At 38.1% G+C, this 20584-nt stretch overlaps 1 protein-coding gene across 9 annotated transcripts in view; it reads right to left on the bottom strand.

Moving 5' to 3' along the window:
• The window catches only part of TENT2 (terminal nucleotidyltransferase 2), a 61895-nt gene extending 45917 nt beyond the window's left edge, over window positions 1-15978 (bottom strand). For 2 of the 9 annotated variants that reach the window (XM_055536664.1, XM_055536671.1), the window contains exons 1-5: window positions 13291-13430; window positions 12982-13050; window positions 6570-6743; window positions 6353-6442; window positions 2729-2966 (exon numbers count right to left, since the gene is read on the bottom strand). In XM_055536664.1, coding sequence (XP_055392639.1) covers window positions 2729-2966; window positions 6353-6442; window positions 6570-6706 — 465 coding nt within the window. In that variant the 5' untranslated portion in view covers window positions 6707-6743; window positions 12982-13050; window positions 13291-13430. Of the gene's footprint in view, window positions 1-2728; window positions 2967-6352; window positions 6443-6569; window positions 6744-8790; window positions 9040-12981; window positions 13051-13290; window positions 13431-13592; window positions 13819-15955 lie in introns of those variants that run through there. The other 7 variants (XM_055536665.1, XM_055536666.1, XM_055536667.1 and 4 more) reach the window with 7 other exon arrangements.
• Between the last annotated feature and the right edge of the window lie 4606 nt (window positions 15979-20584).

The raw sequence follows: 20584 nt of genomic DNA, 5'->3' as shown, positions 1-20584 counted from the left end.
AAACCAACACAACATTAAAGTAATTATCCTTCAATTAAAAATTTTTATATGGTCCTATCTACATACATATATCAAAATCCCACATAGAGCAAAAGGTTGTTATATCTCCATTCAAAGTATTGCCCTGATTTGATTTCTACTGCAGGCTTTCACAATATAATATTACGTAAGTTTCTTTAAAATGAGAAAGCAAAGAAAGGACAAAGAACTGAGAGGTACAAAAATGGGGTATCAAAACTTCGAAGTTAGTTTGCTTTCTCTTCCCTCCCACTGATATTGCCTAAATGCTTTTCCTACTTCATATTACGAATAAAGAATGACAGCCATTTTTATAAATAGTCCTGAGACAACTGGACCAAGAGCAAAAAAGAACTTACACCTCCCTACCTTAATATCATATATAAAAATTAATTCAATGGATCAAAGACCTAAATCTAAGAGCTAACACTATAAAACTCTTAGAATAACAGAGGCATTAATTTTTGTGACCCTGGATTAGGCAATGGTTTCTTAGATATAATACCAAAAGCTCAGGAAACCAAAGAAAAACAAATAAATTGGATTTCATTAACATGAAAAGCTTTTATGCTTCAAAGTGCATCATCAAAAAAGTAAAAAGACAAAGCACAGAACGCAAGAATATATTTGCAAATTATGTATCTGGTACATGTCCAGTATTCAGAACATATAAAGAACTATTACAACTCGACAATTAAAAAAAAATTAAAACAAAGGATCTGATAGACAATTCTCTAAAGAAGATACACAAATGGCTAACACACAAATGAAAGATGATCAGCACCATTAGTCATTAGAGAAATGCAAACCCAAATCACAATGAGATACCATTTCATACCCATTACAATGGTTATAATCAAGAAGACAAATAATAAGTTTTGCCAAGGATGAAGAGAAACTGGATCACTCACACACTGCTGGTAGAAATGTAAAATGATGCAGCGAGTTTAGAAAACACTTTGGCAAGTCCTCAAAAAGTTATACATAGTGCTACCACATAACTCAGCAATTTCACCTGAGTATAGACCCAAGAGAAATGAAAACATCGTGTACAAAAACTTATACACAGATACTCACAGCAGCAATATTCTGAAATAGCTCCCAAACCCATCAACTGAGGAATGCATAAATAAAATATGGTATATCTATACAATGGAATAGTATTCCCCTATGGTGGTGGTTTAGTCACTAAGTTGTGTTCGACTCTTGTGACCCCATGGGCTGTGTAGTCCACTAGGCTCCACTGTCCACAGTATTTTCCAGACAAGAATACTGGAGTGGGTCGCCAATTTCTTCTCCAGGGATCTTCCCTACCCAGGGATCAAATCCAGGTCTCCTGCACTGCAGGCAGATTCGTCATCAACTGAGCTACCAGGGAAGTGTCCTCTTATTCAGCTATAAGGAGGAATAAAGAACTGAGAATTGCTATGACAAGGATGAATCGTGAAAACATGCTAACTGAAAGAAGCAAGACCACGTACTGTATGATTCCATTTATATGAAATGTTCAAAATAAGCAAATCCATAGAGATTAAAAATCAATACTGGTTGCCAGAGGCTGGGGGAGACAGGCAGAGATGAGAAAGCGACTGCTGCTGGGTACAAGGTGTCTTCTATAGGTGATGAAAAGGTACTGGAATTAGAAATTGGTAATGGTTGCACTGCCCTCTGAATATAATAAAAACCACTGAATTATACACTTTGACGGAGTGAATTTTATGATAAAATTGCATCTCAATTAAAGAAAAAAAAATGATAGCAGAATAAAAAGTGGCACAAGCAAGGAATGAAGCAAGTATTCCCTTTTTGACCCAACATTTTCTGAACATTTACTATGTTTAAGACCTATGCTGCTTGCTAGGAATGGAAAGATGAGTAAAACAAAATCACTACACTCTCCAGGCCCATTCTCCTTAGCCTACAAAGGAGGTATTTCTCGAAGGTAAAGCAGCTTTGAAAATGCAAAAACAACAAATATAAGCTGCAGACAATTCAAAAGAATGCAGATATTTATATTATAAACTCTTCTAAATTAGCCAGAATGCTTTTTTAAGAGTTTCACTAAATATGAGGAGGCAGAAGAGACATGCTTCTAATATTGGTATTAACTCATTATTCCCCAATGCTGATGTCATTTTCCAAGAAGTATTACTGAAAGAGCTTCATTTATTTTAAACTGTTTTCCAAATAATGTTTTTGATAAATCTTCCCTGATCATATCACATATCATATCAGTAATATAAGAAAGTATTATTTTCTCACTGACTCCTGGGTTCTCTATTCTTGACATTAAAAACCTCAAGATAAAAACAAATACACCAAAAAAAAAAAAAACAAATATACCAAGGAAAAACATGCTTTTTAATACTTTACTACAGTATCCATATGAAAGCTTGTTTTACTATAAGAGAATAGGTAACAAGAGAATTCTCTAAACTAAGAAATCAACTCTTTTAGGCTCTTATCCCAGATTTTTATGAATCAGAGAAAATCTGACATCCTGATATGAAAGCTTCATTTCCAAAGAAGAACAACTCACAAAAATCAAAGAATCAAATTTAGATAGGAAACTATGTTGAAGAGTCTTTTAAATAGTACAGAAAAGGGGCATGTTCTACCTAATCCAAGACATTAGATATTTCTGACACTTTTAATATACTATTTATATTAACTTCTCAAAAGATAAAACTAAAGTCTATATTAAAATTACCTTATCTTTGGCCTCAGGCAGTGTGATTTCTCTAGGTTCTAAAATTGATATTTCTCGAAAAGGTGGAACACATCTGACTATATCTGGTACATAGTGTGTATGAAACAATGGTGACATTGAGTATCTTCTTTCATCTGATAAAGGCACTATGTGGTTAACTATAGTTGGCTCTTGGTGGGGTGAATGAAAACGCTGCCGTTTACCATCAAGAGGAAGATTCTTTTCATCGCTTAATCTCCTGAAAACAAGCAACATACCTTAGTGATTAAAGATATAACTTTCTGATAACAAATAGAAAACAATTTAAAATATATAAATAATAGATGAAAATACTGACTTTTTCAGCAAGGCCATGTTATTAGCTCTAAATGAACCATAAAATAGTCAGTATAAGAGACACCTTTAGAAAAAATGTATGATAATGCATATTTTTAAAAAAACAAACCAATATATACATCAAGGTTAGTCTCTTGCATTTGAACTACCACAATATTTCATATCAGCAACAAAAACTTGGTAGGAAAATCTCTATTTATAGAATCACTAACAATAAAAGATCCAAACTCTAACATAAGGAGGATAAGATTAAGTGAACTGAGTGCTGTACATAAAAGGGATCTTGGGAGTCCACCTATGTTCTGGTTTATCAGCAGGAAAGACCAAATTAAGAGAGAGCTGTTTTTTGTTTTTGTTTTTGTTTTTTTTAACTATAAAAACACTAGATACCTAAAGTAGTCTGAAAATGAACTCTACTTATATAGTTCAATATAACAGTATTATATACAATATAACAGTCTTGTATTCATGTTAAATTCTTGGTCATGACTGATGTATTTTTAGTTATACAAGAGAATGTCCTTGTCCTTAGGAGAAATGCACTGATGTGCTTTGGGATAAAGTGAAACAGTGTCACCTTTCTTTCACATGGTTCAGAAAAAAGTGGTGGGGTAGGGAAGGAAACAGGAAGAATAAAACAAAATTTAGCAAAACTGATGAATCTAGGAAAACCACATACAAGTGCTCGCTGTACTATTTTTCAAAATTTTCTGGAAGCTTAAAAATATTCAAAATAAAAAAGAGAAAACAACTTAAAAGTCATTATTTGTTGGGAAAAATAGTATTTACTTAAATGAATATTACTAAGTTGTTTAAACCACAGGAAATTATACAATCCTTTTATTTACACTCTAAAATTTTATGGGTCATAGCCACCTAAAGGTTTTTATTTTAATATTCTTTTGGGATTACGTCAATTTCTCTCTCTCTGACAGACCCACAAAATAACTAGAATTCCTACTTACAGTAAAGGTATACAAGTGCTAAAACCATAAGTATACATTTAATATTTTTAAACATAAAATTCAGAGCTTTACATAATGAATATTTCTATTGAGAATGTCAATGTTAAGTTTAAATATATATATAATTATGAACTAATGGAATTTATTTTCACTCATGATTCACAAATGGGGCTATCAAGACAATTTCTAGAACACAAAAATTTAAATGAAGTCAATATTTTAAGCATCATGATACAGTTTTCTACCCAATTCATTACCTCTGTGTGCTTCAACTTTCTCAACAGAAGAGGGGTAACAGTACTTACCTCACAAATTGTTGTAAAACTTTGTCAAACCATTATTTGCAAAGTCCTTAGAACAATGCCTACTCTACACAGTGAAGGATTGATGCTGAAGCTGAAACTCCAATACTTTGGCCACCTGATGCGAAGAATCGACTCACTGGAAAAGACCCTGATGCTGGGAAAGATTGAAGGCGGGAGGAGAAGTGGACGACAGAGGCTGAGATGGTTGGATGGCATCACCAACGCGATGGACATGAGTTTGAGTAGGCTCCGGGAGTTGGCGATGGACAGGGAAACCTGGCATGCTGCAGTCCATGGGGTCGCAAAGAGTTGGGCACAAATGAGCGACTGAACTGAACACAGTGAAAGTGTTAGTTGCTCAGTTGTGTTGCTCCAGGCTCCTCTGTCCATGGAATTCTCCAGGCAAGAATACTAGAGTGGGTTGCCATTCCCTTCTCCAGGGGATCTTCCCGATCCAGAGATCGAACCCAAGTCTCCTGCATTGCAGGTAGCCGCTTTACCAACTGAGCCACCAGGGAAGCTGCAAAGTGAAAGTCGCTCAGTTGTGTCTGACTCTTTGTGACTGTATAGTCCATGGAATTCTCTAGGCCAGAATTTTGGAGTGCGAAGCATTTCCCTTCTCTAGTGGATCTTCCCAACTCAGGGATCAAACCCAGGTCTCACATTGCAGGCAGATTCTTTACCAACTTAGCTATCAGGGTAAAGAATAAAACAGATAACCAGTGGGAATTTGCTCTGTGATGTAGGGAGCTCACTCATACGTATGCCGACGGCCGATTCATGTTGATGTATGGCAGAAACTAACACAATAGCGAAGTGAAAGTCGCTCAGTCATGTCCGACCTTTTGTGACCCCATGGACTGTACAGTCCGTGGACTTCTCCAGGCCAGAATACTGGAGTGGGTAGCCTTTCCCTTCTCCAGGGGATCTTCCCAACCCAGGGATCAAACCCAGGTTTCCCACATTGCAAGCGGATTCTTTATCAGCTGAATCACAAGGGAAGCCCAAGAATACCGGAGTGGGTAGGCTATCCCTTCTCCAGCAGATCTTCCCAACCCAGGAATGGAACTGGGGTCTCCTGCATTGCAGGCGGATTCTTGACCAACTGAGGTATGAGGGAAGGCCACAGTGGGTGAACAGTAATTCTTATCTAGTGTTATTTCTAATTGTACATAAAAGTTATGGAATGTTTATACAGGCTTTAAAAAGCAGTATCTTGCAAATATTGCCAAGGCTTATTTTAATACTCACCCCTAAAGTTCTATCAAGATTACCCTGTGATACATCAATTTCTTTCAATCAAATTGGTTCAAGTGAATTGATTCCTGACTTCTCTATAGAAAGCTTTATGTCATATAGAAACTTTCACTATAATAATATTTACTGTGGAACCTGACCTGTGTAAGATAAATTAAACAGTAAACTTTAATAGAAAGAGTTATAAGCTGAATTACGTTCTCTCAAATTCACATTTAAGTCTTAACCCCAGTACTTCAAAATGTGACTCTACTTGGACACAAGGCCCTTAAGTAATTAAATTAAACTGGGGGTTATTAATCCAACATAACTAGTATCCTCAGAAGAATAATTAGGACACAGAAAACAGAGGAGGATGACAGTATTAGGAAAGAAGGCAGCCATCTATAAGCCAAAGAGGGAGGCCTCAGAGGAAATCAAACCTGCTAACACCCTGATCTCAGACTTCTAGCCCCCAGAATTTTAAGAAAATTAATCTGTTATTTTAGTCACCCACTCTGTTGAACTGTTATGGCAGCCCTAGCAAATATACAGAAACCCATCTGCTTTAGTTAAAAACGCAATTAAAAGTAGTTATCTGAAGATAGTTAGCCCTAAATTTTAAATACTTAGAAGTTTGAAAATGCTGTTACATGACTGACTGCACAGACCCCAGGAAACAAAATGTAGGTTAGTGTCCATTTAACTTAATACAAGATACAGTGTTAAACGGTTCCCAAAACTGCACATTTTTCTTTTCAAATAAGTTAAGAAATACTTACTTCCTTCCTCGAAATAATGGGGAAGTTGAGGTCTGTACTGGACTGACATTTCCGTATGTCAACTGCTGTAATGACACAGCTCTAGACAAGCTACCAAAAACAAAGAAAGAGCATGGTAACATTTCCTCTAACTCCAAATGTTTCACATAAAAAGGATCTGTGTCAAGTAAAAACTGAAACTTACAAATGACATGGGCCAAAATGACAGTGCACTTACTCTGCATTGTGAAAGCTGAATTGTGCATCTATAAGCTGCTGGTGTGAATAAAGACTTGGTGACAGGGCAAAGAAGTTATTATGTTGTTGATGGTTTGGAGTGAAAGGCGGGCGACCCAAAATTGAGTTTGGGAACATGCTCTTGTTCACTAAAAGACAACATGTATTCTTCTACCTAGAATAGTTTTAAAGACAAATTATTATAGATTAAAGACACTGAACTTTTTGATAACCAGTATCTACTATTTAATAAAGTTACCAAGTTACAAATTTCATTTATAAATTTATTTTCTCAAATAGATCTCTTAAGTCACAAAATACATAACAAAATACTAATGATGAATTTTAAATCTAGATTAACTATATTATTCAAATGACACTAAAATCTTTGCAATTTTCTAATTTCATGATAAATTAGTCATAAATTTATCAACAACTCTTATAAATCAAGTTAACACCATTATACTTTGATAATAAAAAGAAACCACCCAAGAGATGTATTTAATGAAATCTACAATTTCTTACATTTATCCCCATTTTAATTTATTCAAAAGCATAAGCCTTCATATGACAACCCAAGTCCCAGGATTTAGAGCTTACAGATCTGATCAAACAAGGGATGGAATTTTATTACCTAATAACTATTTATAAAATTCTGAGATTCCCCTCAAATTTTAAACAACTTATAAAAACAACAGCCAATAAGAGAGCTTGTTCTGCAGGAACAGAGAAAACCTATGTAAAACGCAATCAGAATCGTTCCCTGCTCCTGCCAAGAGACTAGATATTTATTCTTTGCAATGACTGACCCCAAAAGGCTGTAAATTCAGAGAAGAGTGGGATAAAAAAACAAACTGAAAACAAATATTAAGTAAAGTCTACAAAGTAAAAATAGCATTCCCAGCTTATATTCCCAATTCAAGCAATTAAAAAATTCATCTATGAAATAATGGAAAGAGAAATCATATAATATAGTAACAAAGAAATCTGTAACATAGAAGCAGTCGTTCACCAAGAAAATGTTAAGCTTGCTAGAAACCTACAATGAAGTCTACTACGGAACTGCCTACCTAGGCACACAGAAGCTTCCAATTTAGATTTCTAGAAAAACAAGTCATGGATCATCAGAAGTTAAAAATTTTAAAAAGGCCTAGTAATAAATAGAAACAACACTTGGAACAAACAAAAGATGAGAGAAAAAAAAACTCATTAATTTCATAACTAATAAAAAAAACACTGTATATGTAAAACAAGAATGTGTTGTTTAAAAAACAAGAAAGACTCTTGGAAATTACAAAATTAAAAGCAGAAATATCCAGCAGAAAGCTAAAAGAACACTGAGGAATGAACAAGAAAGAAAAACTGGTGAGGGCAGACAGGAGGCAAAACAGTAAGAGAAAAATATAAGTGACCAGGTGGTCCAACATCCAACACAACTTAAGTTCCAGAAAGAACAGAAAAGGAATTACCAAGAAAATAAAACAAGAACATGGTCAGAACTGAAGAACACCAAGCCTTAGACTGAAAGGATCCAATGAGTAAAAAGCACAAGATACACACACACACACACACACACGTCTATATACACATATATATATAAACGCATATTACAGTGAAATTTCAGAATACCAGGTAAAAGAAGCTTATAAATATTACAGAGAAAGAAAATGTTATAAACAAAGGGATGGGGTGAATAGGTAACAAGGTCCTACTGTAAAGCACAGGGAACTATATTCAATATTCTGAGATAAACCATAATGTAAAAGAATGTAAAAAAAAGAATGTATATACATATGTATAACTGAATCGCTTTGCTGTATAGCAGAAATTAACACAACAGTGTAAGTCAACTGTACAATTAAAAAAAAAAGAAACACACAAAGGGATGGTAATCAAAATGGCTTTGGACCACTCAATAGCAACAGTGGAAACAAGACAAAGAAGTGAATGCCTTCAAGGCTTCTGTAGGAAATGCTTTCAAGCTATAATTCTATACCCAATTATATTATCAGTGCAAAAGGAGAATAAAAACCCTTTCAAGACATGTAAGGTATTGAAAAAAGTAAAAGAAAATCCCAGATCTAGGAAAAGGGAAGTTCTCACACAGGTCAGAGACAGTAAATTCCCCAGGATGCTGGTGAAGGGACAGCTTAAAGTAGAACACGTCAACAGAGGGCTACAAGAAGATATGCAAGGAGGAAAAAAATGAACTGGTAGTTTACCTTATATATTTGACCAGAGAGGAGTTTGGCCAACAGAGCAGAAAAAATTATAGGAACAGAAATGTAGCAAGTTCGGGCCTCCTGGTGGCCCAGTGGTCAATAATTAGCTTTGCAATCAATGCAAGGGACGTCAGTTCAATCCCTGGTCGTGGAAGATCCCACATGTCTTGGAGCAACTAAGCCCATGCGCCACAATTACTGAGCCCGCTCACTGTAACTTCTGAAGCTGGTGCATTTAGAGCCTGTGCTCTGCAACAAGAGAAGCCACTGCAATGAGAAGCCTGCATACAACAATAAAGAGTAGCTCCCACTCTGAGCAATTAGAAGAAGCCTGTGTGCAGCACTGAAGACCCACCAGTCAATAAATAAATAAAGTCTTAGAAAGAAATGCAAGAAGTTAAAAATAAATTACTGAAACTACAGACAAAACACACTCAAAAGGTCATATAAAAAAGAAAATATAGTCAGTTACCTACTTAGTTCTTACAATAACATGAATATTTAACATATTGATTTAAACAGAAATTATAACATGTATACATGTGAAGTTGCTTCAGTCATGTCCAACTCTTTGAGACCCTACAGACTACAGCCCACCAGGCTCCTCTGTCCAGGCGATTCTCCAGGCAAGAATACTGGAGTGGGTTGCCATGTCCTCCTCCAGGGGATCTTCCAAACCCAGGATCAAACCCACATCTCTTATGTCTCCTGCATTGGCAGGCAGGTTCTTTACCACTAGCACCACCTGGGAAGCCCGAAATTATAATATATTTATATATTACTTACTACATTGTATTTATTTACAATTACGTATGTTATTATACTATATTTTACATATTATTTACATGTATATATACATCATAGTTTATGATGAGAGAGGCTACATAAAAGTGCTAAATCCTCATTTTTAATAGATGTCAATCTAAAAAACAAGTTATAAAAGTTGTGGTGTTTTTTTTTTTTTAGAACAACAGAGGAAAACAATATATATACTACTAAAAGAAATAGTAATTGCCTCTGGGGATTGGGACCAGATGGCTTGAAAAACTAGAATAGGAGACAACAGGAGAGGAAAAAAAAGAAAGCTCTGGGAAGAAACAAATAAACCACTCATAGAAACTTTATTCCTTTTCAATTCTGAAAGACTAAAATTTCCTAGGCTAGCCATAGATAGTGAGACTTACCAGTTTAAAGTTCATAAGAGATTGTGGAGAAAAGCCACCATCAGATCCCAACCCAGGTGCCTGACTACCATGGACCAGAGACAAGGTGCTACCTCCAGAAAACAAGAGTTTGTCAGCTTTCTTCAGAAGGCCTTTCTATAGCTATAGGAGACTGATTTTTTTTTTTAATTCCTATAATGTTTGCCAAACTATACTCTCTGATGTTTGCTGCTGCTGCTGCTGCTAAGTCACTTCAGTCATGTCCGACTCTGTGCGACCCCATAGACGGCAGCCCACCAGGCTTCTCCGTCCCTGGATTCTCCAGGCAAACACTGGAGTGGGTTGCCATTTCCTTCTCCAGCCTGATGTTTGCTGCTTAGAGACAATATGTTGAACCAAGCAGGATTGCACAGCATTCTTTATTAAAAGTACTCTCAATAACAGTAGAATGCCAGATCTAAGGCTCTCACTAATGCCACCTTCTCCCTTTACTTGGGTTCACACTCTTTCTTGGCCTCCCTGACTCTGCTTCTCTGATCCAACTTCCCAAAAAACAATTACTATGTCATAGGATTCATGAGAAAATGACATTAAATACAATTCATTATAAAGAACTGTGCTTGATATTTAATTTTACTGTAATACAGACATACAATATGGATCTGATCAAATAAGAGAAGGAACTTGTATTCAGAAAAACTAGAATTAAAATACTCTATATTCAGATTTATTTAAACCAGTCCATAGGTAAAACTCCAGATATTTTGTTTATGTGTATAAATATGTTTGTATTTTCTTCATGCTTGAGACCCAAAATGACATAATAGCCTAGATGATGGGCTTACTTCTATCCTATTATATGGTCAGAATAAGGACAGAATAAGTCAAAAGATGTTTTGTGGCCCAGAAGTACTCTTCAAAGCTAATGACCAAATTATCCACAGCTTAAAGGCTAAGAATGATTGCATACTTAGTTACTTTAGAGCAGTTACCTAAATCAGTGTATCCCAAATTCCAGATAAGCATCAAAGGTTTTGGAGCACCACCAAAGCAAAGAATCTGTCAGTTCTCCTCAGGATGAATTTTGGCCTTCAAGTCCAGCTTATTTAGGCCAACCTTGGAAGTGGGGAGAATCATTCCTAGGGAATTTAACCCATGACATTCAATGCTCTCCAACAGATATCCTGCATAATCATCTAGAGATAAGGAAGTAAACCAAAAGCCTATGGATTTCTATTCCTTTCTAATATTTCTCTTAATATTAAGACACGCAAAGATAGTAATATTAAAGGACACACACCGAGTCGTCCCTGACTCTTTGCAACCCACCCCAAGGACTGCAGCCCACCAGGCTCCTCTGTCCGTGGGATTCTCCAGGCAAGAGTACTGGAGTGGATTGCCATTCCCTTCTCTAGGGGATCTTCCCAATCCAGGGATCGAACCTGGGTCTCCTGCATTTCAGGGAGATTCTTTCCCACCCGAGCCACAAGGAAACCTACTCCCTTAATACATTCCAACACTAATTCTGATGAAGATAAAAATGACACCAAAATAATAACCTATTATAAACAATATCGGGCTTCCCTGGTGGCTTAGATGGTAAAGCATCCACTGGATCGCAAAGAGTCAAACACTACCTAGCAACTTCACAAAAAAAACACAAACAATAAACAATATAAGGGATCATTTTTTAAACAAAACAGAGTTTCTGAGAATAAAATCCAGCAAAACTACTATCACACCAGATGTAAGGAGACTTCCACAAAATTTTAAATTTTTTTCTTATATTCTGAATAAAAGGCTTTTTCAGCAAGTAGAGAAAAAAAAAGATTACCCCACAGTATCCACAGTACCAGGTATAAGAAATTTTATGATAAAGAAAATCCAGATGTTAGTGGTATCCTACTTTTCTTAGTTTGAAAGTTATCAACTTCTCAATCTGTCTTGACTATACAATGGAATAAATTTTGAACTGCTTTAAAACTGTTGCATTGGTTCCTGCCTTAAGGACAGATTAAAGAGACACTTTTAAGGATTACTTCTTGACTAAGCAAGCCTACTGAGAAATTATACGGGTCTATTTGTAAATAATCATACATGAGACAAGGCTGTAATGGAGTAGTTTTCAAAGTAATTCCTAGTGACATAACCTTTGGTCCTGTAACTTAAAAATTGGAATTTCTATCCTAAACTTGATCTCCTCCAAAGAATTAGAGAACACTCAAGATTACATAAACTCCTTCATCAAGATTTCCTAGGAAGTGGAATCTGCAGTTATCTGTCCACTTTGTCCAAATGCCTCTGATCCCCTTAACTTACTACTCTTCTTCACAATACAAATAGTCTAACTCCTAAATCCTGCTCAACCTTTGTCAACCCATCCATAGGTTGTGAAAGAGACGTCCATTTGATTAAGAATTAGATCGCACCCAAGTGCTGAAAAATAATCGAGCCACATGATTCCAAAGGAACATTTCTTCAGTGCCTATTCCACACAGAGCCCGTTACAGGACATTTCCTACTATTTAAAGTATTGTTACTGTCAGTACAAGGCTGTCAATGCCATGTTAAAAAGCCTTGTGGTAATGAAGCATACGAGAGTATTTACAAAAGTAGCATGTTACCTGTAAAACAAACACACAGACTTAGTATTCACTTAAGATCTTTCCGTAGAAAACCACACACCTGTTAAGTTGCCAATTTAGCTTGAGTTTCAGTTTCTTTTTTGTTCCCCTCACTGGTATACCAATATAAACAAACAACTGGTATTTTAGACAAAGAGGTGAGACAGAATCAAACAAGGCAGGGAACGTGGACGATTCAAAAGTTGGGAGACACATGTACCCCTTCGCGTTCTGGCCTAGAGAGTTGAAGAGGCTATCCTCAAAGGCTGAAGGGGGCAAAAACAAAACACAGCGGGTACACAACAATCGGACAGAGTCCTAACCTGTGCATTTTCCTGTAACTCGAAGAACTGAGGCAATTTCACAACCACTCAGTGAAAAGTCTTAAGTTTCTAAGTATTTACCTTAGCTCTTCACCACCCTTTGAAACCCCATGCAGAGTCTCGAGACGCTCTTCCTCGTTTGGTCCTAGACTTGAGGACGGGACGCGAGGAAGACAAATGAGTGAAGAACGTCACCGTTTCTAAGATTCTTCAGCAAATTCAGCAGTCCTGGGGCCGCCCAGACCTCTGGGATATTGAGGAAATACCGCCGGAACCTCCCACACAAAACACTAGTTTTCGAAAAAGTTTCCGGCGCGCCGCGGTGCCCCGCCCCGCGCCCCCCAAACGGGCCTACACGGAGGCTTCCCTCTCTTAAACCCGCTAACTCACAAGTGTCCTCGGGAAAGGACTGCGCAGGAGGGTCGACCGGCACCCCCAGCCCAGGAGCTCCAGGAGTGACGGCCTGGCGCGCTTGGTCCTAGCTTCCTCCCGAGCCAAAGGAGGTAGTGCCCACGCGGAATGGATAGGCCCGGCTCCGGGCTGAGCGCTAAGTCTCGGCCTCGGCAGCAGGGAGGAGCAACACAAGAAAAGGCAGGGCCGGCAAGGGTGTGGGAGCTCGGGGGCGGTGGCAAAAGACGGAAGACTGAAAAGTAACCGAAAAAAAGAGGCGTAGAAAGCCCTATCGGAAATACCCGGAAGACCGACGTGACCCGGATGGAAACAGCGAACAGGCAGCGGGAGGTCATACTTCCGGCAACGGCCTCGCTCTCTCCTGTGAGCTCTTGGCTCGAATGCGCAGGCGCTCGACTGTGCAGGCGCGCGGCTGGGAGCGTCACGGTTAGGCTGCGGGAAGGTCGTAGCTGCGAGCGCGTAGAGGCTGGGACTTCTTTGAGAAAGACAGAGGGTTTCCCTGAACCCCATCCCTAAGCTCACATTCTGATAAGCATTTTTTTTTTTTTTTTACCGGTCCTTCCTGTCTGCATGGAGTGACTCCTCCCCAGAGAAGCTTTTCCTGGCCTCCTGACCAAGTTTTCCCTCACCCTTCTTCACCGATCAGTATTAAGCTTTATTTCTTTTTTTTCTCGTTAATGATCTGAGAGCTGCTTGGGGACCCTTATTTATCTGTAAAGCCTGGACTACTCCCTGTCCGTAGTATCAGCATTCACTAATTCAAAGAGTATTTAGTATTTCTTCTTGAGTGAGCTTTAATAGTTGTGAAAATATAAGCTGTCGGATTTATTCGTTAACAGATAAATCTGTTAACAGTATTTATTGTCCTTTTAAAATACATAGGACCTCACTCCCTGGTTCCTGAAATTAGTGATTTGTGTCTTTTTTGCTTTTTTCTGATCGATCTGGCAAGAGGCGTATTAACCTCACTGATTGCAAATCTCAAAGTCAGCTTTTGGTTGCATAGGTTTTCTCCGTTTTTCTTTTGCATTGATTTCTGCTGTTATGTTTATTTCCTTTCTTTTTTGTTGTTGTTTTTAAAATAATTTGCCAGGTTCTTGGAAACTGACGTCATTGATTTGAGATGTCTCTTCCTTTGTAATACAGGAATTCAGTAGTACAAGTTTCCTTCAAAATACTTTGTTAGCTGCATCCCACACATTTTAATATATTGTGTTTTCATTTGACTTCATTTCAGAATACTTTCTAATTTCCCTATTAGTTTTTTCCTTTGATCCTTTGGTTATTTGTGTGTTCTTTAGTCTCCAAGTATCAGATTTTTTTCTAGAATATGTTATTGATTTCTAATTTAATACCATTATCATCAAAGAATTTGCTTCATATAATTTAAATCATTTTAAATTTATTGAAATTTGTCTTGTGGCCCACAGTGTGGTTCGTTTGTCTTGGTAAGTGCTCTGTGTACGTTTAAAATAAAAGTTTATTCTGTAGCTGTTGGGTGAAATGTACCAATGTCAATCACACCAACTTGCCTGATACTAGGCTTCCCAGGTGGAGCTAGCTGTAAAGAACCTACCTGCTGATGCAGGAAATGTTAAGAGATCAGGGTTTGATTCCTGGGTCAGGAAGGTACCCTGGAGGAGGGCATGGAAACCCACTACAGTACTCTTGCCTGGAGAATCCCGTGGACAGAGGAGTCTGGCGGGCTACAGTCCATAGAGTCGCACAGTCGGATATGACTGAAGCAGCTTAGTAAATCTACATGTTTAAATCTAAATCCTGGGGTAGGGTGGGGTGGAGCGAGGGATTTAGAACATACTGATTTTTCTGTCTACTGATTTTATTATTTAAGAGAGGAACACTGAAATCCTTGACTGTAATTACAAATTTTTCTAGTTCTTGCTGTTCTATTAGTTTTTGCTTTATGTGTTATGAAGCTCTGCTAATAGTTGCATAAACATTTAGAATTTTTCTATTATTTAGGTGAATTTACCTTTAATGAAATGAATATGAAAATTACTTTGTCATTATTAAATAATTTCACTTTATAAATCACCCTCTTTTTTCTTGGTAATATTCTTTTCTCTAGTTGTACTCTGTCTGGTGGTAATATAGTCACTACAGCTTTTTTATAACATTAACATAATTTAATTTTAAGAGTAAACATAATTCAAATTCTACAAAAGTCTTACAGGAAACTGAAGGAGGTAAATACTTCCCAGCTTATTCTATAAGGATAGCGTTATTCTGGTACCCAAACTCAAGATGTTGCAAGAAAAGAAAACCACAGGCCAATAGCCTTATAAACATAGATGCAACAATTCTTAACAGAATTCTACCTATTTTAGTTCCACAATATTTAAAAAGGATAGTACATTATGTCCAGATGAAGGCTTACCACAGGAATGCAAGACTGAATTAACATGGAAAATCAAACAATATAATGAGCATTAGCTAAGACTAAGAAGAACTACATGATCATTTCAATAAATGCAATGATAGAATTGGAAAAACATAGTATCCATTCTTAGGAATACAAGAGAATACATACAACTTGATGGAAACATCTGTAAAAAGTAGTTCTTCATGGGAAAGAACTGTTTTCTTCCTAACATCAGAAAAAGGCAAGAATATCTGCACTCACCACCTCTTCAATGCCGTACTGAGGAATTTCCAGCCTGTGCAATAAGGTGAGAAGAGATAAAAAGCATCCAAATCATAAAGGAAGGAGTAAATCTGGTTTTATATACAGTCATTATATACTGACATTATATACAGTTTTATATACTGATATTATATACAGTCAAAATTCTATAGAATCTATGAGAAGCTACTGGAACACAAATGAGATCAGCAAGATTACATTATATAAAAATCAATATACAAAAGTAAACTGATTTTATTATACTAGCAACAAACAAGCTGAAATTGAAATTAAAAATACCAATGCTTATGGATGAGTTTGATAAATATACATTTATTTATACAAATTATACACTAAAAATTACAAAATACACAAATTTAAGAAGACAGATAAACAGAAAAAGACACCATGTTCATGGGTTAGAAGACAATACAGTAAGTGTCAATTTCTTCTCAAGTTGATCTATAGTTTCAATGCAACCCAAATCAAAATCCCCAGAGGATCTCATAAGTAATTGACAAATGATTCTAAAATGTATATGAAAATTCAAAAGAGCTAGAATAACTGGAACAACTTTAAAAGGGAAGAACAAAATTGGAAAATTTATACTACACTACCTGATTTCAATTGGAGAAGGAAATGGCAACCCACTCCAGCGTTCTTGCCTGGAGAATCCCAGGGACGGGGGAGCCTGGTGGGCTGCCGTCTATGGGGTCGCACAGAGTCGGACACAACTGAAGCAACTTAGCAGCAGCAGCAGCACCTGATTTCAATATTTATTATAAAGCTGCATTAACCTGAAGATAGTATAGAATTAGTGTAAAGGGAGACAAACAGATCAATGAAATTAAATAGTAAGTTTTTTAAAAGTCACATATATCTGTATGGCCAAATGATTTTCAACAAAGTCCAAGGAAAATTCAGTGGTGAAAAGACAGACTTTTCAGCTAATGATGCTGGAACATTTGGATATCCATATGTAAATATAGATAAGTAAATTTCCTATGACTAATTCAGGTTAATGTTTGGCAGAAACCAACACAATCCTGTGAAGCAATTATCTTTCGATTTAAAAATACATATAAAAAATAAGTAAATTTCATACTGTATGTGAAAACACAAAATGGATTATAGATATAAACTTTAAATTTTTTGAAAGAAAGCAAGAGAAAATATTTGAGATCTTAGGCTAGACAAAGATTTCTTCAGTATGATACCTAAAGCACTATCCTTAAAAGAAAAAAATGATAAACTTCATCAGAATTAAGTACTTCCTTTCAAGACACTTAAGAAAATGAAAAGACTAGGCAAAAATGAAGATGCACTCAACCCCCAGCTTTGGGGCAGAGTCAGGGAAGGAGGACAGCAGAAAGGGATTTAGGGTGTTTTGATGATGTGGGTTTTGTGATTGTTACGGCTTCCCAAGTGCTTCAGTAGTAAAGAATCTGCCTGCCAATGCAGGAGACAGGAGTTGAATCCTTAGTTTGGATATATTCCCTGGAGGAGGAAATGGTAAACCCATTCCAGTATTCTTGCCTGAAAAATCCCATGAACAGAGGAGCCTGGAGGGCTACAATCCATAGGGTCACAAAGAATCAGACACGACTGAACGCAACACAACACAACACAGTTTTATATTTGGCATGTGATTGGCATCATGAGTTGTTCTGTCATGTGGAGTCATTTACAACTTCTACTGTTGGTACCAGCCCAACAACGAACCGACCTGAGGGAGCCGTGCTGCAGAAGAATGAAGAATGAGACTCAGAAATAAAGTGGGGATCAGGGGGCTGATGCCATTCTCAGGCAAAAGCCCAGATCCTAATCCTTGCGTGCCTTTTATTGTTAACTTCTACTTCCTTATTCGTGCTCTCCTGGTAGCTCAGATGGTACAGTGTCTGCTTACAATGCAGGAGACCTGGGTTCGATCCCTAGGTCAGGAAGATCCCCTGGAGAAGGGAATGACAACCCACTCCAGTATTCATGCCTGGAAAATCCCATGGACCAGGGAGCCTGGTGGGCTACAGTCCATGGGGTCGCAAAGAATCGGACACAACTGAGTGACTTCACTTCACTTCAGAGATATCTGTTCTTTACAATCTCAGATTGGGGATAAAGATATACAATGCACAGTCCTCAATGTCAAACCTTCAGGCCTTTCATGATTTTGTTTAGCCCTTCGGCTAGTAACACCCTTTCTCAAGCAACTCCCTCAAGGCTCTGGTTACCGAACAGTCACTAATAGTTCTCCATGAGTCATATCAGTACTTCAGCATCTTGTTTGCAAGATGTCTTTCCAGGATGTACTTTTTACTGCTCCCAGCCCTTCGCCTGGGGGTGATGAGAAAGTCATTTTTATTTTTCAAAGAGGCCCTGTTAATTATAGCACAGGCCTGTGTGTAGCATATTCTCTACATTCTCCATGTGGATATGGTAACGTGGAATAGAATAGAGAGAATGGATATGTTAGGTAGGTAGAATAGGGAAAAGGAGTCCAAAATGGCGGTGGCTAAAAGACAAGGAAGGTCCAAGGACCAGAGTGAAGACTTCAGGCAGAACAAACAGCACTCCTGGCTAAGCCCAATTTGCATAGGGCAGGCCCAGGTGGAGGAAAAAACATAAAGAAGGAGCCAAAGCGCTTTCTCTCGGACTCTCTCCCCCGCGTGCGTACTCTCTTTTCTCTCTCTCTCTCTCTGTCTCTCTTTCTCTTTCTCTCTCTCACTCTCCTGCTATCTTCTAAATAAAATGGAGCTGTAACACTGATTTGCCTAGGAGCTGTAATACGGTTTGTCCAAGACCCGAGAGCTGTGACGCGCCGAGGGCTTTAATGTCCGTTGCTCCAAATCTTTGTTATGACGAGACAAAGAACTGAGGAACATACACTCGCATGACAGATACAAGACTGTTGTATTTTGTACCTATTACATGCCATCTCCTCTGGGGCTTCTTGGGGATGGAGTAGTAAACAACACAATCCATCAGTCCATACTCTCCTGTAACATATATTTCAGAGAAAAAAAAAGCCTTTCCAAATTAAAAAAATAAAAATGTAGTTTTAATAATAATAACCAAGGAAAAGAAAATGCATGTTTCTATAGGAGCAAATAACAGAGGGCATGATAATTAGGGATGTGTGCTACTCAGATCTCCTGTAGGGAGAGGATAGTTGACTGACAACCCCAGCTGCTGCCTCTGTGGATCTACCATCACATTTGGTAAGAATACCAGGGCAAGGAACTTTACAGTTCTGCCTCAGTTTTGTCATTTGTAATGACAGGGATAGTGTAGAACTCCCAAGCAAGAATACTGGAGTGGGTTGCCATTTCCTCCTCCAAGGTATCTTCCTGACCCATGGATGGAACCTGTGTCTCCTGCGTCTCTTGCATTGGCAGGCAGGTTCTTTAGCACTGAGCTGCTTGGGAAGCCTTAACAATCATGAAAGCCACATCATCAAAACACCCTAAGTCCCTTTCTGCTTTCCTTCTTCCCTGACTCTGCCCCAAAGCTGGGGCTTGAGTGCATCTTCTGTTTTTGCCCCTCCTGAACTGCAGCCAGCCAGTGACTGAACACTGCAGACGTGTTAGAGCCAGCCTTCCTGTAGGACAAAGGACCCTTGTAAAGGGCAATTCTGAGTTGAAAACTCCCCCTTTGCCTGGCCAGAACTCTCTTAGAAGAGTGCTGCAGTCTTTTTCTACCCAGTTCTCCTTCCTTCTCCTTCAATAGATGTCAAATGTGCATTGGAACCTGAGGCTCTCCCTGCTTACTCCTGCTTCCTCCCTTATCTTCCACAGGGATCCTCTGTTGGGGGCCAGCGTGAGGCACTCCGCCCATGGCAAAGGTCATGAGGAAGGAGGCTCGACATAGGCAAAGGGGGGATGGAGCCTCAGGAGTCCCCCTGGAAATCCTCAAGCATCTACCCCCATAACCAGAGCCTGCCTACTTTACTACTTTGCGCTCTCCCCTACACCTCTGACTTTACGGGGGGCTGTCCCCCACCACCTCTTTCAGAGAAGGAGTTAACTTAGAGCTCCAGTTAATAATAATTCCTGGGCGTGATAGGAGTGTTTCAACCTACAAACTCCTCTGAAGGTTCTCTAGCCTGCGTGACAGGCTTGTCTGGCCACATGTGATTGCTCACAGCCTCCCAACTGTAGAGGCATGAGATGCTTTAAACCTTCTAAAAACAGGTTCCTTAGAAAAGTTAGAAAACCATTAGTATAAGTATAGTGAGCTGATTAGAAATTGTATTGGTGAAGGGTTTTTCATTTGTTGAGCCAATGTTTACTGCTAAGTCTCCACATCCCCTGCCCTTATACACATTAATGAATATATAGAAGAAATAAGTATTAACCTTTGATATAAATCACGTTAGACCTTAAGCCAAGTAAACTCTTTCCTTAACTAAAACCCACTACACCCTCACCCTATAGGAATGTAACTTTATTTGAGTGACGTCTGTTTTAAGAATAATCACTCCTGGAGAAATAAGTGTTGACTGACCGCTGTCACAAGAAGAGGGTCATAAATTGTCAGCAGGCCCCTCTGGCCAGAACATGATGTAACACACCTAAGACCTCTGTATACATTTGTGTGAAGCACCTGACTTTAATAAAAGTCAGGACTGCTGTC

Source organism: Bubalus kerabau, chromosome 10 (assembly GCF_029407905.1).
Source record: "Bubalus kerabau isolate K-KA32 ecotype Philippines breed swamp buffalo chromosome 10, PCC_UOA_SB_1v2, whole genome shotgun sequence".
NCBI lineage: Eukaryota > Metazoa > Chordata > Mammalia > Artiodactyla > Bovidae > Bubalus > Bubalus kerabau.
Note: the sequence above shows the minus strand (reverse complement) of the source record. Positions and strands in the feature narration are given on the sequence as shown.